This window comes from Megascapheus bottae, chromosome 33 (genome assembly GCF_031878675.1).
Source record: "Megascapheus bottae isolate mThoBot1 chromosome 33, mThoBot2.hap1, whole genome shotgun sequence".
Lineage (NCBI taxonomy): Eukaryota > Metazoa > Chordata > Mammalia > Rodentia > Geomyidae > Megascapheus > Megascapheus bottae.
Genome location: NC_143541.1, coordinates 8,275,912 through 8,289,339, shown reverse-complemented (window position 1 = coordinate 8,289,339; position 13,428 = coordinate 8,275,912). Strand labels below are relative to the sequence as shown.

Below are 13,428 nucleotides of genomic sequence, written 5' to 3'. Positions count from 1 at the left end.
TAGTTCCTTCCCTTAGGGTACAGATAGTGGGTAGATGTGGCTAGGACTTAGGCCCAGGTTTCCTTGGTGACAGGCCCTGCCAATGCAGGAAATACAAGAGACAGGAGGAGACTGTGAAAGCTCAGCTCCCTCCTGTTGCTGACTGGGCCAAGACTGCCCAGAACACCAGAGACTTTTTCCTCTTCTTAACTCCTACCCTGCGCCTCACTGGCCACGTGTGTGACCTTTCCATCCCTATAACAAATGTCTGAGCTGACCACTTAGTTAAAAAAAAAATTAAAAAGATTAATTTTGGCTCCTAGTTTTGGAGGCTCCAGGCCACGATCTGTTGGGGCTGTGGTTTGAGGCCTGTGGCAGGGCAGCAAACTCAGCTCATGATCAGGAAACAAAGGAGAAGGTGAGGAGGGGCCCAGCTCCCACATCACCCCCAAAGGCAGGACCCAGAGTGGCCCCACCACATACACATGCCTGTAGCATGTGTTACTCAGCTCCATCCCCACGGCAACTTAGAAAGAGGAAAGGCCCGTTTAACGGGTGGTTTCCACGTTTTCAGCCCAGGGTCAGGTGGCATTACTTCACAATGGTGAGGAAACCACTCACCTCGGGGTGACTGAGCTGCACACACAGAGAGGGGGGGGACAGGGTCCCCAGAAAATGGTGCATTGGGTTAAGCCGTGTTCAGTCCAGGCCCGAGTCTCGGGGTACACCCCTGGTAGGAGAGGGTTTGGAGCCTCGGGGCAGTCAGGGGCAGTCAGGGGTGGAAGGCACACAGAGCCCCCCATTCACCAGCTGCCCCAGCGCCCGCTCCTGGCCCTGGCAGGCCTCTGGTCAGCTGCTTCTGCTTGCTGGCCGGGCCAACAGAGGTCCCTTGTCTCAGGCCTCGGGGCTCCGCAGTCCCCGCCCCTCAGCTGTCCCTCTGCTCCGCCTGTGGGGGGCTGGGACGGAGAGATTACCCGGCTCTACCCTAAGCCGGCCTCAGAGGAGGAGGAGAGCCGCGTCCTGGCTTCTGGTTTCCACGCAGCTGCAGGCAGGAGAGACGAAACCCAGACTGGCAGCGTGGGGCGGGGCGACGCTGACCACGCCCCCGGGGCGGGGCGACACCGCAGGCTCCACCCCCGACGAGCGAGGCGCAACCCATGCGGCCCGCCCACCGAGGGGCGTGGCCTGCTAAGCCAAGTGGCATCCCATTGGGTATTGGCTTGAGGCAGGCGGGTCTTCGGCCATGATGGGCTGTGGGGGCGTGGCCTTTTTCGGCGGGGGAGCCAGGCTGGGAATTCCTGGGTCTTGTGACGCAGCGCGGGGGTGGGACGCGAGGTGACGACCCTGCCGAGGCCCCGCCCCCAGCGGAGGCGCCAGGGAGGCCTGGGGGCGTGTCCCGGGAGGGCCCCGCCCCCCGCCCGCGCCGCGCTCCACCCTCCGGGTCGCCGAGCTTCGGCCAGCGCTGGGAGGGCCGGCCCGGGGATGTGAGTGCCGCGGGGCCTGGGCCGGGCTCGGGCTGGGGCGCTGGGCCCAGTCCCGGGGGACACCGGGGTCCTCGTGGGCGGGGGGAGCGAGCGCGCGGCCCACGGCGGACAGGTGCTGGCCAGCTCGGGCGCGCGCGGGGGGCGCGCGGGGGGCCTGGCGCCCGGCTGGGGCCCCGGCTGGGAGACGCCCCGCGGTGGGGTGGCTGGAGCGCACCGGGGTGGCCCCTGTGCGGCCGCTGCAGGGGCGCGGGGCGCGGGCGGCACGCGGGGCCTGCGCTCCCCGAGCGCCTTCCGCGCGCCCCTCCCCGCCCCGGGTGGAGGAGCTCCGGGCGGGGCGCCGCGGAGCCGGGGCGCAGCGGCGGGCCTCGGGGAGGGCCGGACGCGCCTCCAGCCCGCCGGGTGACCTTGGGCGCCCCCGGTGGGCTGGGCGGTCGGGGAAGGGCAGCCCGGGCTCGGTGAGGATCCTGGAGGGGGAGGGCAGGCCTCCGTCCACACCGAGGGCTTCCTGTCTGTCCCGTGCACGCGGAAGGCCACACGTCACCCAGCTGTACCATCATGTGTCAGAAAACCGCTGGCCCATTGTGTACTCGCCTCGCTACAACATCACCTTCATGGGCCTGGAGAAACTGCACCCCTTCGACGCTGGAAAATGGGGCAAGGTGATTAATTTCCTAAAAGGTATGCAAGCTCCCTCCACTCCCAGCCCTTACTGGCAGCTGGCTTGCTTGGCTCCCCACCCCCTGTCCTCCCACACTCATCTCCACACAAGCTTCAGAACCCTCACCCCAGCGGCAGACCCCCCTACCCAACAAGATCTTTGCGGTGGACTCTGAAGCATGATGTGTCTCGGTTCCTATCGGGTTCCTGTCACAGTGGGCATGTGTCCTGCCTCTGCCCCAGAGGCCCAGTAGAAGAAGAGCTCGTGGAAGCTGGGCATAGAAGGCCGGGCACTGGTATATAATCATGTCTGTCAGCTTGGCTACTCAGGAGATCTAAGAATCACAGTTCAAAGGCAGCCCAGGCAAGAAAATCTGGGAGACTCATCACCTCCCGTTAACCAGTAAAAAATCAGAAGTGGAGCTGTGGCGCAAGAGGTTGAATGCTAGCCTTAAAAAGCTGAGGGACAGCACTCAGCCTGAGTTCAGGCTTCACGACTGGCACATGTACACAAGGAGGCTGAACTTTGGACATGGCCAGTGTCCCTTTGGAGAGTCTGTTCCTGTTGATTATCCCATAGGGGAAACTGGAGCTAGAACAATTAGAACGTGTCCAGAGCCACCCAGCTACCACGTGGGATTCTAGTCTGGAAGTCAGCTTCGGGGGACCAAGATTCCTGGCTTATGTTTGGGTATGGCTCCAATGGTCCTGCTAGGAACACATCAAGTCACCTGTGGTCTGAGTTGGGGAGGGATTTCCCTGCATCGGGAGTCCCTTATGTGGCAGAAGTGGAAAGTGTTGTTGGACATAGAATGAAGCACTGCATGTGTTAAAAGTGCACCCCTTCTGATCAGCGGGGAGGACATTTTGCCTCGTATTAGTCCATCTTTAACACCTAAGCCCATCTCCCTTCTACAGATCTACAGCACGTGGTAGGCTCTGCATCTTGAAAAAAAAATAGGGTCAGCTCAGAGATTAATAACATGGTTTGCTTCTGTTGTATTTTTCATTCCTGGTTCTTCTATTTATAGCAAGGTATGCTGGTTTTCCATTTACAGTAGTGAGCAAAGGGAGCACTTAAAGAAAAAGATGAAGAGGAGGGAACAGGGATAGCAGATGACGATGGAGGGGACCATTCTGCCTCTTGCCTGAGATTCCTAAATACACACCTCCTGCCCTGTCTCCTTTGCCCTTCTTGGGCTTCTGCATCTCCCAGCAGCTCCCCAGAGGGGTTCCTTGTCTTCCACTTATGCTCATAGAAGCCAACAGTTGTGTCTGTTCCCTTCTTTCCTCTGAGAATGAGGTGGAAGGGAGGTGGGGCTGTATGGCTTGAGGATGCCAACCCAGGAAAGGAGCTGGCCCTTTGCTGGAGGCTCTGGCCTCCATGGGGTGTGATGGGAGGGGTGCCCCACCTGGATCTATATGTGGGAAATGTTTGGGACCGGTTGATCTGCCGTGTTTGGTTTCTAGTCACAGCTCAGGGAAGCTGGCGATGTGTTGAGGATGCAGAGCATTCTGGTCTAGCCTCGTGGTGACAGAAGACACTGCCTGCTCTTGGCCTCCGTTTCTTCTTCATCAAAAATGGTGTTGTGAGGAGCGTGGGAACAATGCAGGCCTCTCACGCATACGTTGCTGGTCTCCCTTGGGGCTTGGCTGTCCCCTCACACACTTGCTCCATTATTTACTGCACACTGTTACTGCCTGCCTCTGTTTTAAAAACTAATTTAAACTGGTTTTAAAAGGAAACATCATGTAATCTGAGTGGGAAAAGGCAGTTTTACCTGCTTTAAACAGAAGGCTATGATTAAAAAAAGGAAGAAAGAAATGCCATGAAAACAAGAGTAATTCAGCAGGGGCTGGGTCCTGTTTGTGTACGTCAGCCCTGGTTCTCCTGATGTCTGCCAGCCATGGACTGGCCGCTCTTGTCCTTTGTTTATAAGGAGAGGTGAGCAAAGGGTGGGCCAGGCTGTACAGAGGTCACTGAGGCTCCAGGTGTAGGCAGAAGTGTGAGGAAGAGTCTGCATGGTGACCACGTGTCGCCTGCCCCTGGAAGCCATCCACTTGCCCCAGAGCTCACCTGGTGGCTATGGGCAGCCTGATAGTCAGTGTCCTGGACCCGAGGGCCTGGCCGACATCCACTGGCCTGGCTGGCAGTGCATTGTGGGAGGCTGGTAAGCCAGCAGTGCCTACTTGGCCTTGGGCTTGGGGCTACTGAGGTGGCGCCTGCAGCCTGGAGGTAGTGGGAGGGGTGGGTGGTGGGGAGCTGGGGCTGGGCCTGGCCCTGAGATAGCAGAGGGAAACAGCAGCACCCTTTGTGGTTCCAGAGGAGAAGCTCTTGGTGGACAGCATGCTGGTGGAGGCTCGGGAGGCCTCGGAAGAGGACCTGCTGGTGGTGCACACGAGGCGCTACCTCAACGAGCTGAAGGTACAGGGCAGCGGCCAGGGGAGGGGGAGGGAGCCAGCCGGGAGCATGGGTGGGAGCGGGAGGGAGCCAGCTGGGAACATGGACGTCTGCTCCCAGGGAATGGTGTCCCTGGCCCCCTGTGGAGGCAGCATCTTCTGGGAGGTTGGGGCTTCTGCTTTAGTGACTTTGAGCCTCCCCGAGCCCTGTCTGGATGACCACATTGGCCTGTTTTTATACTGGACTCCAGTTTAAGTCCTAAGGACTGCTTGTAAAGATTGGTTGGAAATGGTTGGGCTCAAGACTGGTTTGGAAGAACCCCCAGGTCTGTCGGGGAGACTATCGGAGCAGTTGGGAAGGAGGTACCTGGGGTGGGTGTCCTCCACAGAGCTGCTCTGCGGGCCCCGCGTGACCAGACCGCCCGCCTTCCAAGAGAAACTTAAAACGCACATACTTAGGAGACAGTCCCGATTCCTTCGAGTTGCCGCTCTAAACCAGGCCTTCAGCGGCTGAGCTGCACTCTCTTTCGGGGCTCAGTGGAGCCCGCCCACCCTGGGCCCACACTCAATTTATCCTTTTGTGGGTGAGGGCCAGAACTGGCACAGGGGTTATCAGAACCTGCAGCGTCCAGCCTTCCCCAGTGGGGACGGCATCTGGTGTGCACAGCTTCTCTGTCCCCAGGCTTCCTGGCATATCCCCAGTGGGTACCGGAATTTAACTGCACCCTGCCCTCAATGGCCCGGAACCAGCCTGTGTCTGCTGAGGCTCACCTGGGCCAAGCTTGGAGGAAGCTCTGCCAGAGTGTCCATCCAGTCTGCAGGGCTCGGCCATGCTTTCTGCTCTTCCTCCTCCACCCATCCCCGACGCTGGCAGTTCCAGCTGAAGCTGTGAACTCCTGGAAGATTACCAGGAGAAGGGTGCTGCCTGCCTCCCCGGGGACAGAGGTGTGTGAGGCATTGGCAGAACGCCTGGCACTGGCTGCCCTGGTTTCCTGGGGCCCAGGGAGTCCACAGCCCAGGGGCCAGGTCAGAATGACACATTGCCTGAGGGTGAGGGGTGGGTGGGGCTGGGGTCTATGAGCCAAGGCAAGGTCAGAGCAGAACAGGATGCAGCCAAGAGTGAGGGGATAGCCTCTAGCACCCACCCCCTATTTGAAGGACCTTAGGGAAAATTGCAGGGCAGGCTGCATGTCTTGCCTGGCCCTTGCCCTATTCTGGCAGGAGTATATTCTGTAATAAGAAAAATAATTTCAAATGCACTAACAGGTAGTGTCCCCAGTAGAAAATCAAGGTCAAGGGCAGAATTTAGACATGCCAGCACAGAGGGATTCACAGGTACCAATTGAGCTGCACATGTGCCTTTGAACTCTATGGCAGCCAGAGCGAAAGGCACACGATAATTTGGTTAACACTCCAGGCCTACAGGTTGTGGGAGGAGTGTGGGTTTTGTTCTGGGTACCATAGATGGGATGAGGGGAGGTATTCCTGACACTCAGGCTACAACCACGAGTGCCCTCCCTTCCTGGCTCTCCTATTCTGTCCCACCCCATTCTGGTCTTTCACTATAATGGCCTTTGCAGCTGATTAATGCATGATTGAAGGTGGAATTGTTTGCAAGGTAACACATGCATGCAAGGGGCGTCTTAAGCACCTACTGTGTGCAAAGGCCAGCACTGAGTCCTTATCTTCTGCTCCCTCAGGAGCAGGGCAGTGTATGTGGCACTCGAGAGTGTGTCCCTGCACTCTGTGCGCAGCCAGTGCTCAGGACACGTCTGGCAGCAAGGGCCCGTGAGCATGGCACCAGAGCAGCCACACCCATTTTCTGATGGACTAGAACGCAGTGCACTTGCTGGTGACAGGGCCTGGCCAGGTGTGAGCCACGGCTGCGAGCCAGTCTTGATCGTCGGTCTTGTTAAGTGTGTGCCAGTACTGAGGCTTGAACTCAGGGCCTCCTTCTCTCATCAGCCTTTTTGCTCAAAGCTGGTGTTTTATCACTTGAGCCACAGTTTGCTTCCAAGTCTGGATAAATCTTGAAGTTAATTTTTGAATATGGTATGAAATGAAAGCCCAACTTCTCCCCTCCCTCCTCCCCTCCCTCCCGCCCTTCCTCCTTCCCACCTCTCCCCTCTTTGTAGACTTGTGCACATTCAGTGTCCACAGCGTCCTTTGTTAAAGACTGAATTTTCCTCAATGGGCGTTCTCGTAATCTTTGTAAAAAATCAGGTTGGATAAAAATATGGACTTGTTTCTAGATTTTCTTTTTTAAAACTTTTTTTTAATAGTAAAAGTGATGTACCGAGGGGATATGGTGGCATACGTCAGATAATGAGTACATTTTTTCTTGTTTGTTTGGTTTTGTCTTGTTTTTTTTTTTTTTTGGTAGGGCTTGAACTCAGGGGTATAGACTCTGTCCCTGAGCTCTTGTGCTCGAGACTAGTGCTCCACCACTTTGAGCCACAGCTCCAGTTGTGGCTTTTGAGTGGTTAATTGAAGATAAGAGTCTCCTGGGGACTTTCCTGCCTAGGCTAGCTTTGAGCCAGGATCCTCAGATCTCAGCCTCCTGGCTTCTTATCTCCCCCGCCATCCCTAAAGACAGCACTGGGTGCGGCTCTCCACTGCTCACTTGACTGGTCCTAGCTCTGCCCACTTACTTCTCTCCATCCTGGCCTTCCTCCTTCCTACCTTGACTCCTGTTCAGTGTTCGCCTGCAGGGGGCGCTCCTCCCCTAGACCTGCCAGCCGTCTCCCTGTCTCCTCACACGCCTTCTCAGTCCTGTCTGACCTGCTTCCCATGCCCACATCAGCTCTGCCGGCTTGTTCTCCCTGCTAAGGTCCCAGCATGGCAGGATCCTATGTCTGCCTGGCATGGTCTGGCAGGCCCCGACTGTTTCCAGGGAGTGTCACCAGGTCCCGCCTGCTCTGCCGGGGCCACAGGAGAGCCTGTGGCGTCCTCAGGTGGGATCTGTCCAGGGCTGTGGACCAGAGGTTGCAGGGCATGCCCTGCTCCTGGCCCGTCTGGATGCTCTGTAGACCCCCAGCACTGGGGGCAGAGATGGTGGCTGGAGGCCATCCCCCACGGGGAAAGGGGACTGAGAGGCTCTCCTTCCAGGCTCCAGTGGGCCTTTTGTACTAGGGGTCTCCCCATCCATCCTAGGTCTGTCCCCTGACTTGCAGCCCTTGTTCTGGGCACAAGAGGGCAGCCGAGTGCTTCCCGAGCGCTGGGGAATTGCCCAGCCCCAAGGCTTGGCTGGCCCAGTGGGTATTGGGGTGGCTTGGGCTCTTATTTCCAAACGAAGAAGAATGCAGACCAGAAGGGGTCCCAGAGGCCCCTTGAGCCCTGCCCAGGCCGGACCGGGGCTCCCTTCCATTTCCTTCTGCAGTGGTCCTTTGCAGTTGCCACCATCACTGAAATCCCACCTGTCATCTTCCTTCCCAACTTCCTGGTGCAGAGGAAGGTGCTGAGACCGCTGCGGACGCAGACAGGAGGAACCATCATGGTAGGCAGGCTGGGGCCCGGCCCTCCCCACACGCCCCTCCTCTGCCCTGCAGTGCCCATCCTCCTCCCTCTGGTAGTCTAGCACAATCCCAGATACTCCTCCAGACCCACCAACAATGAACCTTTCTGCAGGAATCGGGAATTCCTGGCTCTTCCCCCATGGCCAGCAGCACAGTTACCGTATTTGCTGGTATATAAGACACAACTCCACAGGTCCCCCTCCACAAAGCATATTCTACCCCTGGGGCTCAAAGGTAAAACTGAGCACAACCCAGGAATGTTTAACCCACTGTGAAAATAGCGTTGGGCCACTCACTTCAAATTACGTATTCCTACAGCAACAGGCCTACCGTATTTCCATGGTGAAACATGCTCTTGTTTTTCCCTCTGAGCGCCACCTTAAAGTCCTCAGGTCACTGGAATGAATTTCTTCCACTTCTTGCAAGTCACAGAGGGCCTCAAGCTGTGTGCCTCCTAGGCCAGCCATGGTTCTGGCTTGCTAGACTGACCAGCTGTGCTGGTGGGTGAGGGCCCCTGTACCTCACCTGGCAGCTTCTTCCCACCCCAGAGCCGGCCAGAACCCTCCTGGGCGAGGGGAAGGGTCCGTGAGTGAGAGAAGGGACTGGCTGCCTGCTTCTCTCACCCTCTGCTTGTCTCCAAGGCAGGGAAGCTGGCTGTGGAGCGAGGCTGGGCCATCAATGTAGGTGAGTGGATACACCTGAGGGCGTCTGGCAGGCTTGGAAGGGGCCTTGGGGAAGGGAGGGCCAAGAGGACCCCAGGGCCCCTTAGACTCCTTAGGAGGAGGCCCGAGGTGGGCCTGCAGCCTCCTGGTGTCTCCATCCAGCGTGGGACCTTGTAACGGCTCCCAGCCCGGCTTTCCCACGCACAGTGACTCCCGTTCCCCCTCCCAGTCGTCTTCCCTCCTGTGTGTGGAGTGATTACCACCTGCATCCAGGGCCCAGGTCAGTGCTCAGGGTCCATACCACCATCTCAGGGGGCCTGAAGAGGTACTTCTTGTAGTCTAGTCTCACAAGACGGGCTCCTGGGAGGGTCGTACACACCGTGTCCCCTTCACTGTCCCTCACAGAGCTCAGCGTGTCACAGGTGCACAGACCTCCCCTCCCAGCCTCTGGTTTGAGCTGCATAATTGTCATCAGGCCATCTCACCAATGAGGAACGGCACAGAGCCTGAGAGCCTGAAGCCTCTGGCTCTTCTGAGAGCTTGCATGGCCAGCGCCGGTTCTCCTGCTGCTTGGCACGGCCTGTTTACGTCTGGCCTACTGTGGTGGTCTGATAGTTTGTTGCACAAAGGAGTGATTCATATCTCTGTCCACAGCGTGGAGGGCCCGGGGGCCTCCACCCTGGGAAACACTGTGGGTAAGGTTGAGAGGCAGGCCCTGAGAGGGCCCTGGGTCTGAGTCCTGGCTCTGCCGTCGCCTGGCCGTGTGGCCCTGGGCAAGTGCTGAGCTGCTGGTGCTTGAGTCTGAGCAGCTTAGGTGCCCTCTGAGATTGGTGATGACCTCATCCTCTTCTGGCTGTGAGAGGCTTCTGCGAGCCGAGACCAAGCCCAGCCCTGCAGTCTGTGGGTGGAGGCCGTCCCTTGTCCCGGTCGGCATGGTTTCTGCCTGTGGGTGGAGACATGTCCCTTGTCTGCACTCCTGCTGGCTGGCAGGCCTGCCAGGGAAAGGCCTCTGGGGTCCAGGCTCAGGTTGATCTCAGGTTTGGAGGAGGACAGCCATCCCCTTTGCCTTGGGCAGCCATGTCCAATCGAGTACACCCTCCCCAGACACCCCAGCCACCCAGCGGACCCTGGGCCCAAGGCAGACCGGCTCTGGGCCACCCCTCCCACCTGCTTGGTGGGACAGGAGTTGTTCTCTGCTGCGGGGATCGCGAGCTCCCTGTGGGGGGTTGTGAGTGGACGCTGTGGCCTGCATGCTGGGCTCTCCAGGAGAGCTGGCCCTGGCTCTGAACTGGCCCGTGTGGCATGCCCTGGTGCTTCTCCCTCGGGGTAGCCTGGAAGCCTGGAGGAGGTGGGGACCTGAGCAGTGCCCCATCCTCCCTTCCGCAGGGGGCGGCTTCCACCACTGCTCCAGCGACCGAGGTGGCGGCTTCTGTGCCTACGCGGACATCACACTCGCCATCAAGGTGTGTCTGAGCATGTGCGGCCTCACTGCCAAGAGCTCGCCCCGAGTTCTCCCCAGGGCCCCAAAGAAAGGAAGTGGGGCTCCGGCCAGTGTGGTCACAGCTGGACAGGTGGCCCCAGCACCATCCTGCACCCCTGTCCAGGCAGGGCAGAGGAGGGAGGGAGGCTCCTGGAGGAGGGGCTCTGGCCTTTGTCTTTGAAGGAGGGGGCCGAGTTTGGGGAATGAAGTTGCAGCAGGGGAGAAGTCCCCTGTGCCCCAGGGTCTGCTCTCCTCCAGACCCCCTCACCCCTGGGCAAGCGGGGTCTCCCCGCGGGCCTGCAGGCCGAGGGGGGTGTGACCCCCCCTCGCTGTGTGCCGTCCTCACGTCTCTTCTCCTCCCCGGGCAGTTTCTGTTTGAACGGGTAGAGGGCGTTTCGAAGGCCACCATCATTGACCTGGATGCACATCAGGTGCGTGTCCCATGAAGCCCCCCCTCCACGTCCCCAGGGCCCCCCCGCCCTCCGTGGGCTCCCGTGGTGGCCACCTTTGCCTCCTGCTTTGCTCAGGCTGCATTGCAGCCATGGGGAAGGGGATCCTGTGGTTCTAGAACCCAGTGCCCCTCCCGTGATGGCCAGTCCAGCCGTGGCTGGCCTTGGCGGCAGCTCCCTCCTCCTGTGAGTCTCCCGAGCTTGTACAACTGTGGATCTGCCCCCAGGCGCAGTTCCGGGGTTCTCAGGCCCCTCGAGGCTGCCAGTTTGTGACATTAAGGCTTCTTTTGCGGGACTCTAAACCCAGGGCCGGTTCTCTGGTGATTGTGGGGTGCAGTGGGCTTCGGGGGCCCCGCACCCCCTGCATGCCGTGGACCCTGTTCCAAGTTCACATGACACTGAGCCGCAGAACCAAGTCTCTCACACATGCACGCACACATACATACAGTCACATGTACACACAATCACATGTAGTCACATGTGCACATACATGTACTCAGAGCGCACAGCCAGGCATATACAGACACACAGCCACTCACACAGTCATAACACGCACATGCAAGGCCTGCACGGTTTACTTCACTCACTCCTGGCCCACTTAATTCCACTGCAGATAGAGAGTGGCAAGGCCAGGAATCCTGCCTCAGTTTCCACAGAAGATTCACGCTGTGCTTGTGGCAGGGCCATCCAGAGGCCCTGGGGCCAGGGGTCTAGGGCAGGTGGGAAATGCCCCAGGTGTGGGGGTCCTGGGTCCTGAGGTACCTGCAGTAGTGACAGCCGTGTCCTTCCTCAGGGCAACGGGCACGAGCGAGACTTCATGGGGGACAGGCGTGTGTACATCATGGATGTGTACAACCGCCACATCTACCCCGGAGACCGACTGGCCAAAGGTGAGCGGCCTGCGCCCAGCTGCTCCCCGCCTGCCCTGCAGAGGCCTCTGAGAGCACAGCCTCCCCGGGGAGCCTGGCTGGGGCTCCTCAAGACCACCAAGGAGGTGTGTGGAGCCCCTTCAAGGGCAGCGCTTTCAGACCGCGTGAGCGTGCCCAGGAGGAAGTGGCTCTGACGCCGCCCGGCAGCGGCTCCTCTGGCAGCCCTGGTTGCCTTGACGTTGACGGGGCCTCGCTCTCCTGCGCGTGTCTCCCTCCCAGAGGCCATCCGGCGGAAGGTGGAGCTGGACTGGGGCACGGAGGACGAGGAGTACCTGAGTAAAGTGGGGAGGAACGTGGAGAAGGCCCTCCAGGAGCATCTGCCCGACGTGGTGGTGTACAACGCAGGCACCGACATCCTGGAGGGGGACCGCCTCGGGGGTCTGTCCATCAGCCCGGGGGTGCGTCCAGCAGCCTGCTCAGGAGGGCCCCTGGGGCTGTCCCTCACCCAGGGGTGCATGCTGGCCCTGGGTCATCCCTGGGCTCAGGGTGCTCGGGATTCAGCAGCGGCAGAGGGTGGACCTGGACAGGGAGGGAGGTGACTTCTGTCTGAGCCTGCCCTCCCCATTCCCACAGGGCATCGTGAAGAGGGATGAACTGGTGTTCCGTGCAGTCCGAGGCCACCAGATCCCCATCCTCATGGTGACGTCGGGTGGGTATCAGAAACGCACGGCCAGAATCATCGCAGACTCCATCTTGAACCTGCATGACCTGGGCCTTATCGGCCCCGAGGCTCCCAGCATCTCCGCGCAGAGCTCCAACACGCCACTGCTCCCCTGCGCTGTGCCCTGACCGCCGGGCCTGCTCAGCGCCCCTGCCCGCCTCCACCCTCACGGGCTGCCCTCGCTGCTTACTGTTGTCTAACTTCCTGGGGCTGCGGAGGCAGCACCAATGAGCCAGGAGGGGCAGGAAGGGCCGGGCCTGGCTGTTTCTCCATTAACCCCCTGGCTGCCAAGTTCTCTAGGCTTCTTGGCATGGCAGAAGACAGAGCCAGTTCCAGGAAAGCCTCTGCGTGGGATGGTGGGTAGATCACCGTGCCTGGAGGAGAACAGGTTTGGCCCCAGCTGTGGAGAAGGCCGTGGGAGTGTCCGGGTAACAGGTCCAGTAGAGGAGGTGCCATCTCTTCCTTTCTGATGGTGTGGAAGGGGCCTTCCCTCCTTCCGAGGGCTGGTGTGGGTAAGCCTGGCGGGAGCTCCGGGCACGGCCTCAGTGGGCCCTGAGCTCCCAGCCAGCAGGCAAGCGCCAGGTCGGATGTGGGGGCCTTTGGAAAGCAGTTCAGGGGTTCTCTCAGCTGGGTTGCCCTGCAATAAAGCAAGGCCCAGGCCTGCTGTGGATGGGGGTCCTGAGGATGTTCACTCATGTACCCCCCCAGTCCCCCTGCTGGGTCCTGGAGGCAGTTTTAGGGGAAGAATTCTTGGCATTGGTACTGGAGGAGGCAGTTGACCAGGTGGGCAGAGGAAGTAAGGCCTGGCAGGTAAAAGTCTGGAGGGGGCCAGTAGCCCCCCAAGGTCTGCAGGTGATGTGGCCCTGGAAGGGGCTTCCTGACAGCTGGGGCTAGCCAGGTAGGGGAGGGGAGCAGCTTGGGGGCTGTGGTCTCCACTGCCCTCACCCGAGGTATCCAGTTGCCACCTCTTCTTGTCCATGGACCAGGCATGTCTGCCCTCCACACCGCTCTGAGGAGAATGGCCTTGTGGGGCCTTGTGGAAGCTGAGCAGGGCGAGCCTGCCCTCCTGAACAGAAGAAAAGGGGAGAAGAAGCAGGCCAGCCAGGCTGTCAGCCTTCACCAGCCCACCCAAAGGGCCTGTGTTGTTACCACCTGGGGTTCTCCCTGCTTCCGGGGTGTCTCTCATGCCCCCTGTGCCGGGGGCTCACCGGC

The 13,428-nt window shown here is 59.7% G+C and overlaps 1 protein-coding gene across 1 annotated transcript; it reads left to right on the top strand.

The window, feature by feature from the left end:
* Positions 1 to 1,365: 1,365 nt before the first annotated feature.
* On the top strand, positions 1,366 to 13,130 carry Hdac11 (histone deacetylase 11). The gene is made up of 10 exons (XM_090323856.1): positions 1,366 to 1,463; positions 1,993 to 2,141; positions 4,445 to 4,545; positions 7,900 to 8,016; positions 8,677 to 8,719; positions 10,084 to 10,160; positions 10,546 to 10,608; positions 11,420 to 11,516; positions 11,775 to 11,953; positions 12,129 to 13,130. Coding segments are annotated over exons 1-10 (1,044 nt in total). The 5' UTR covers positions 1,366 to 1,461; the 3' UTR covers positions 12,345 to 13,130.
* Positions 13,131 to 13,428: the final 298 nt, after the last annotated feature.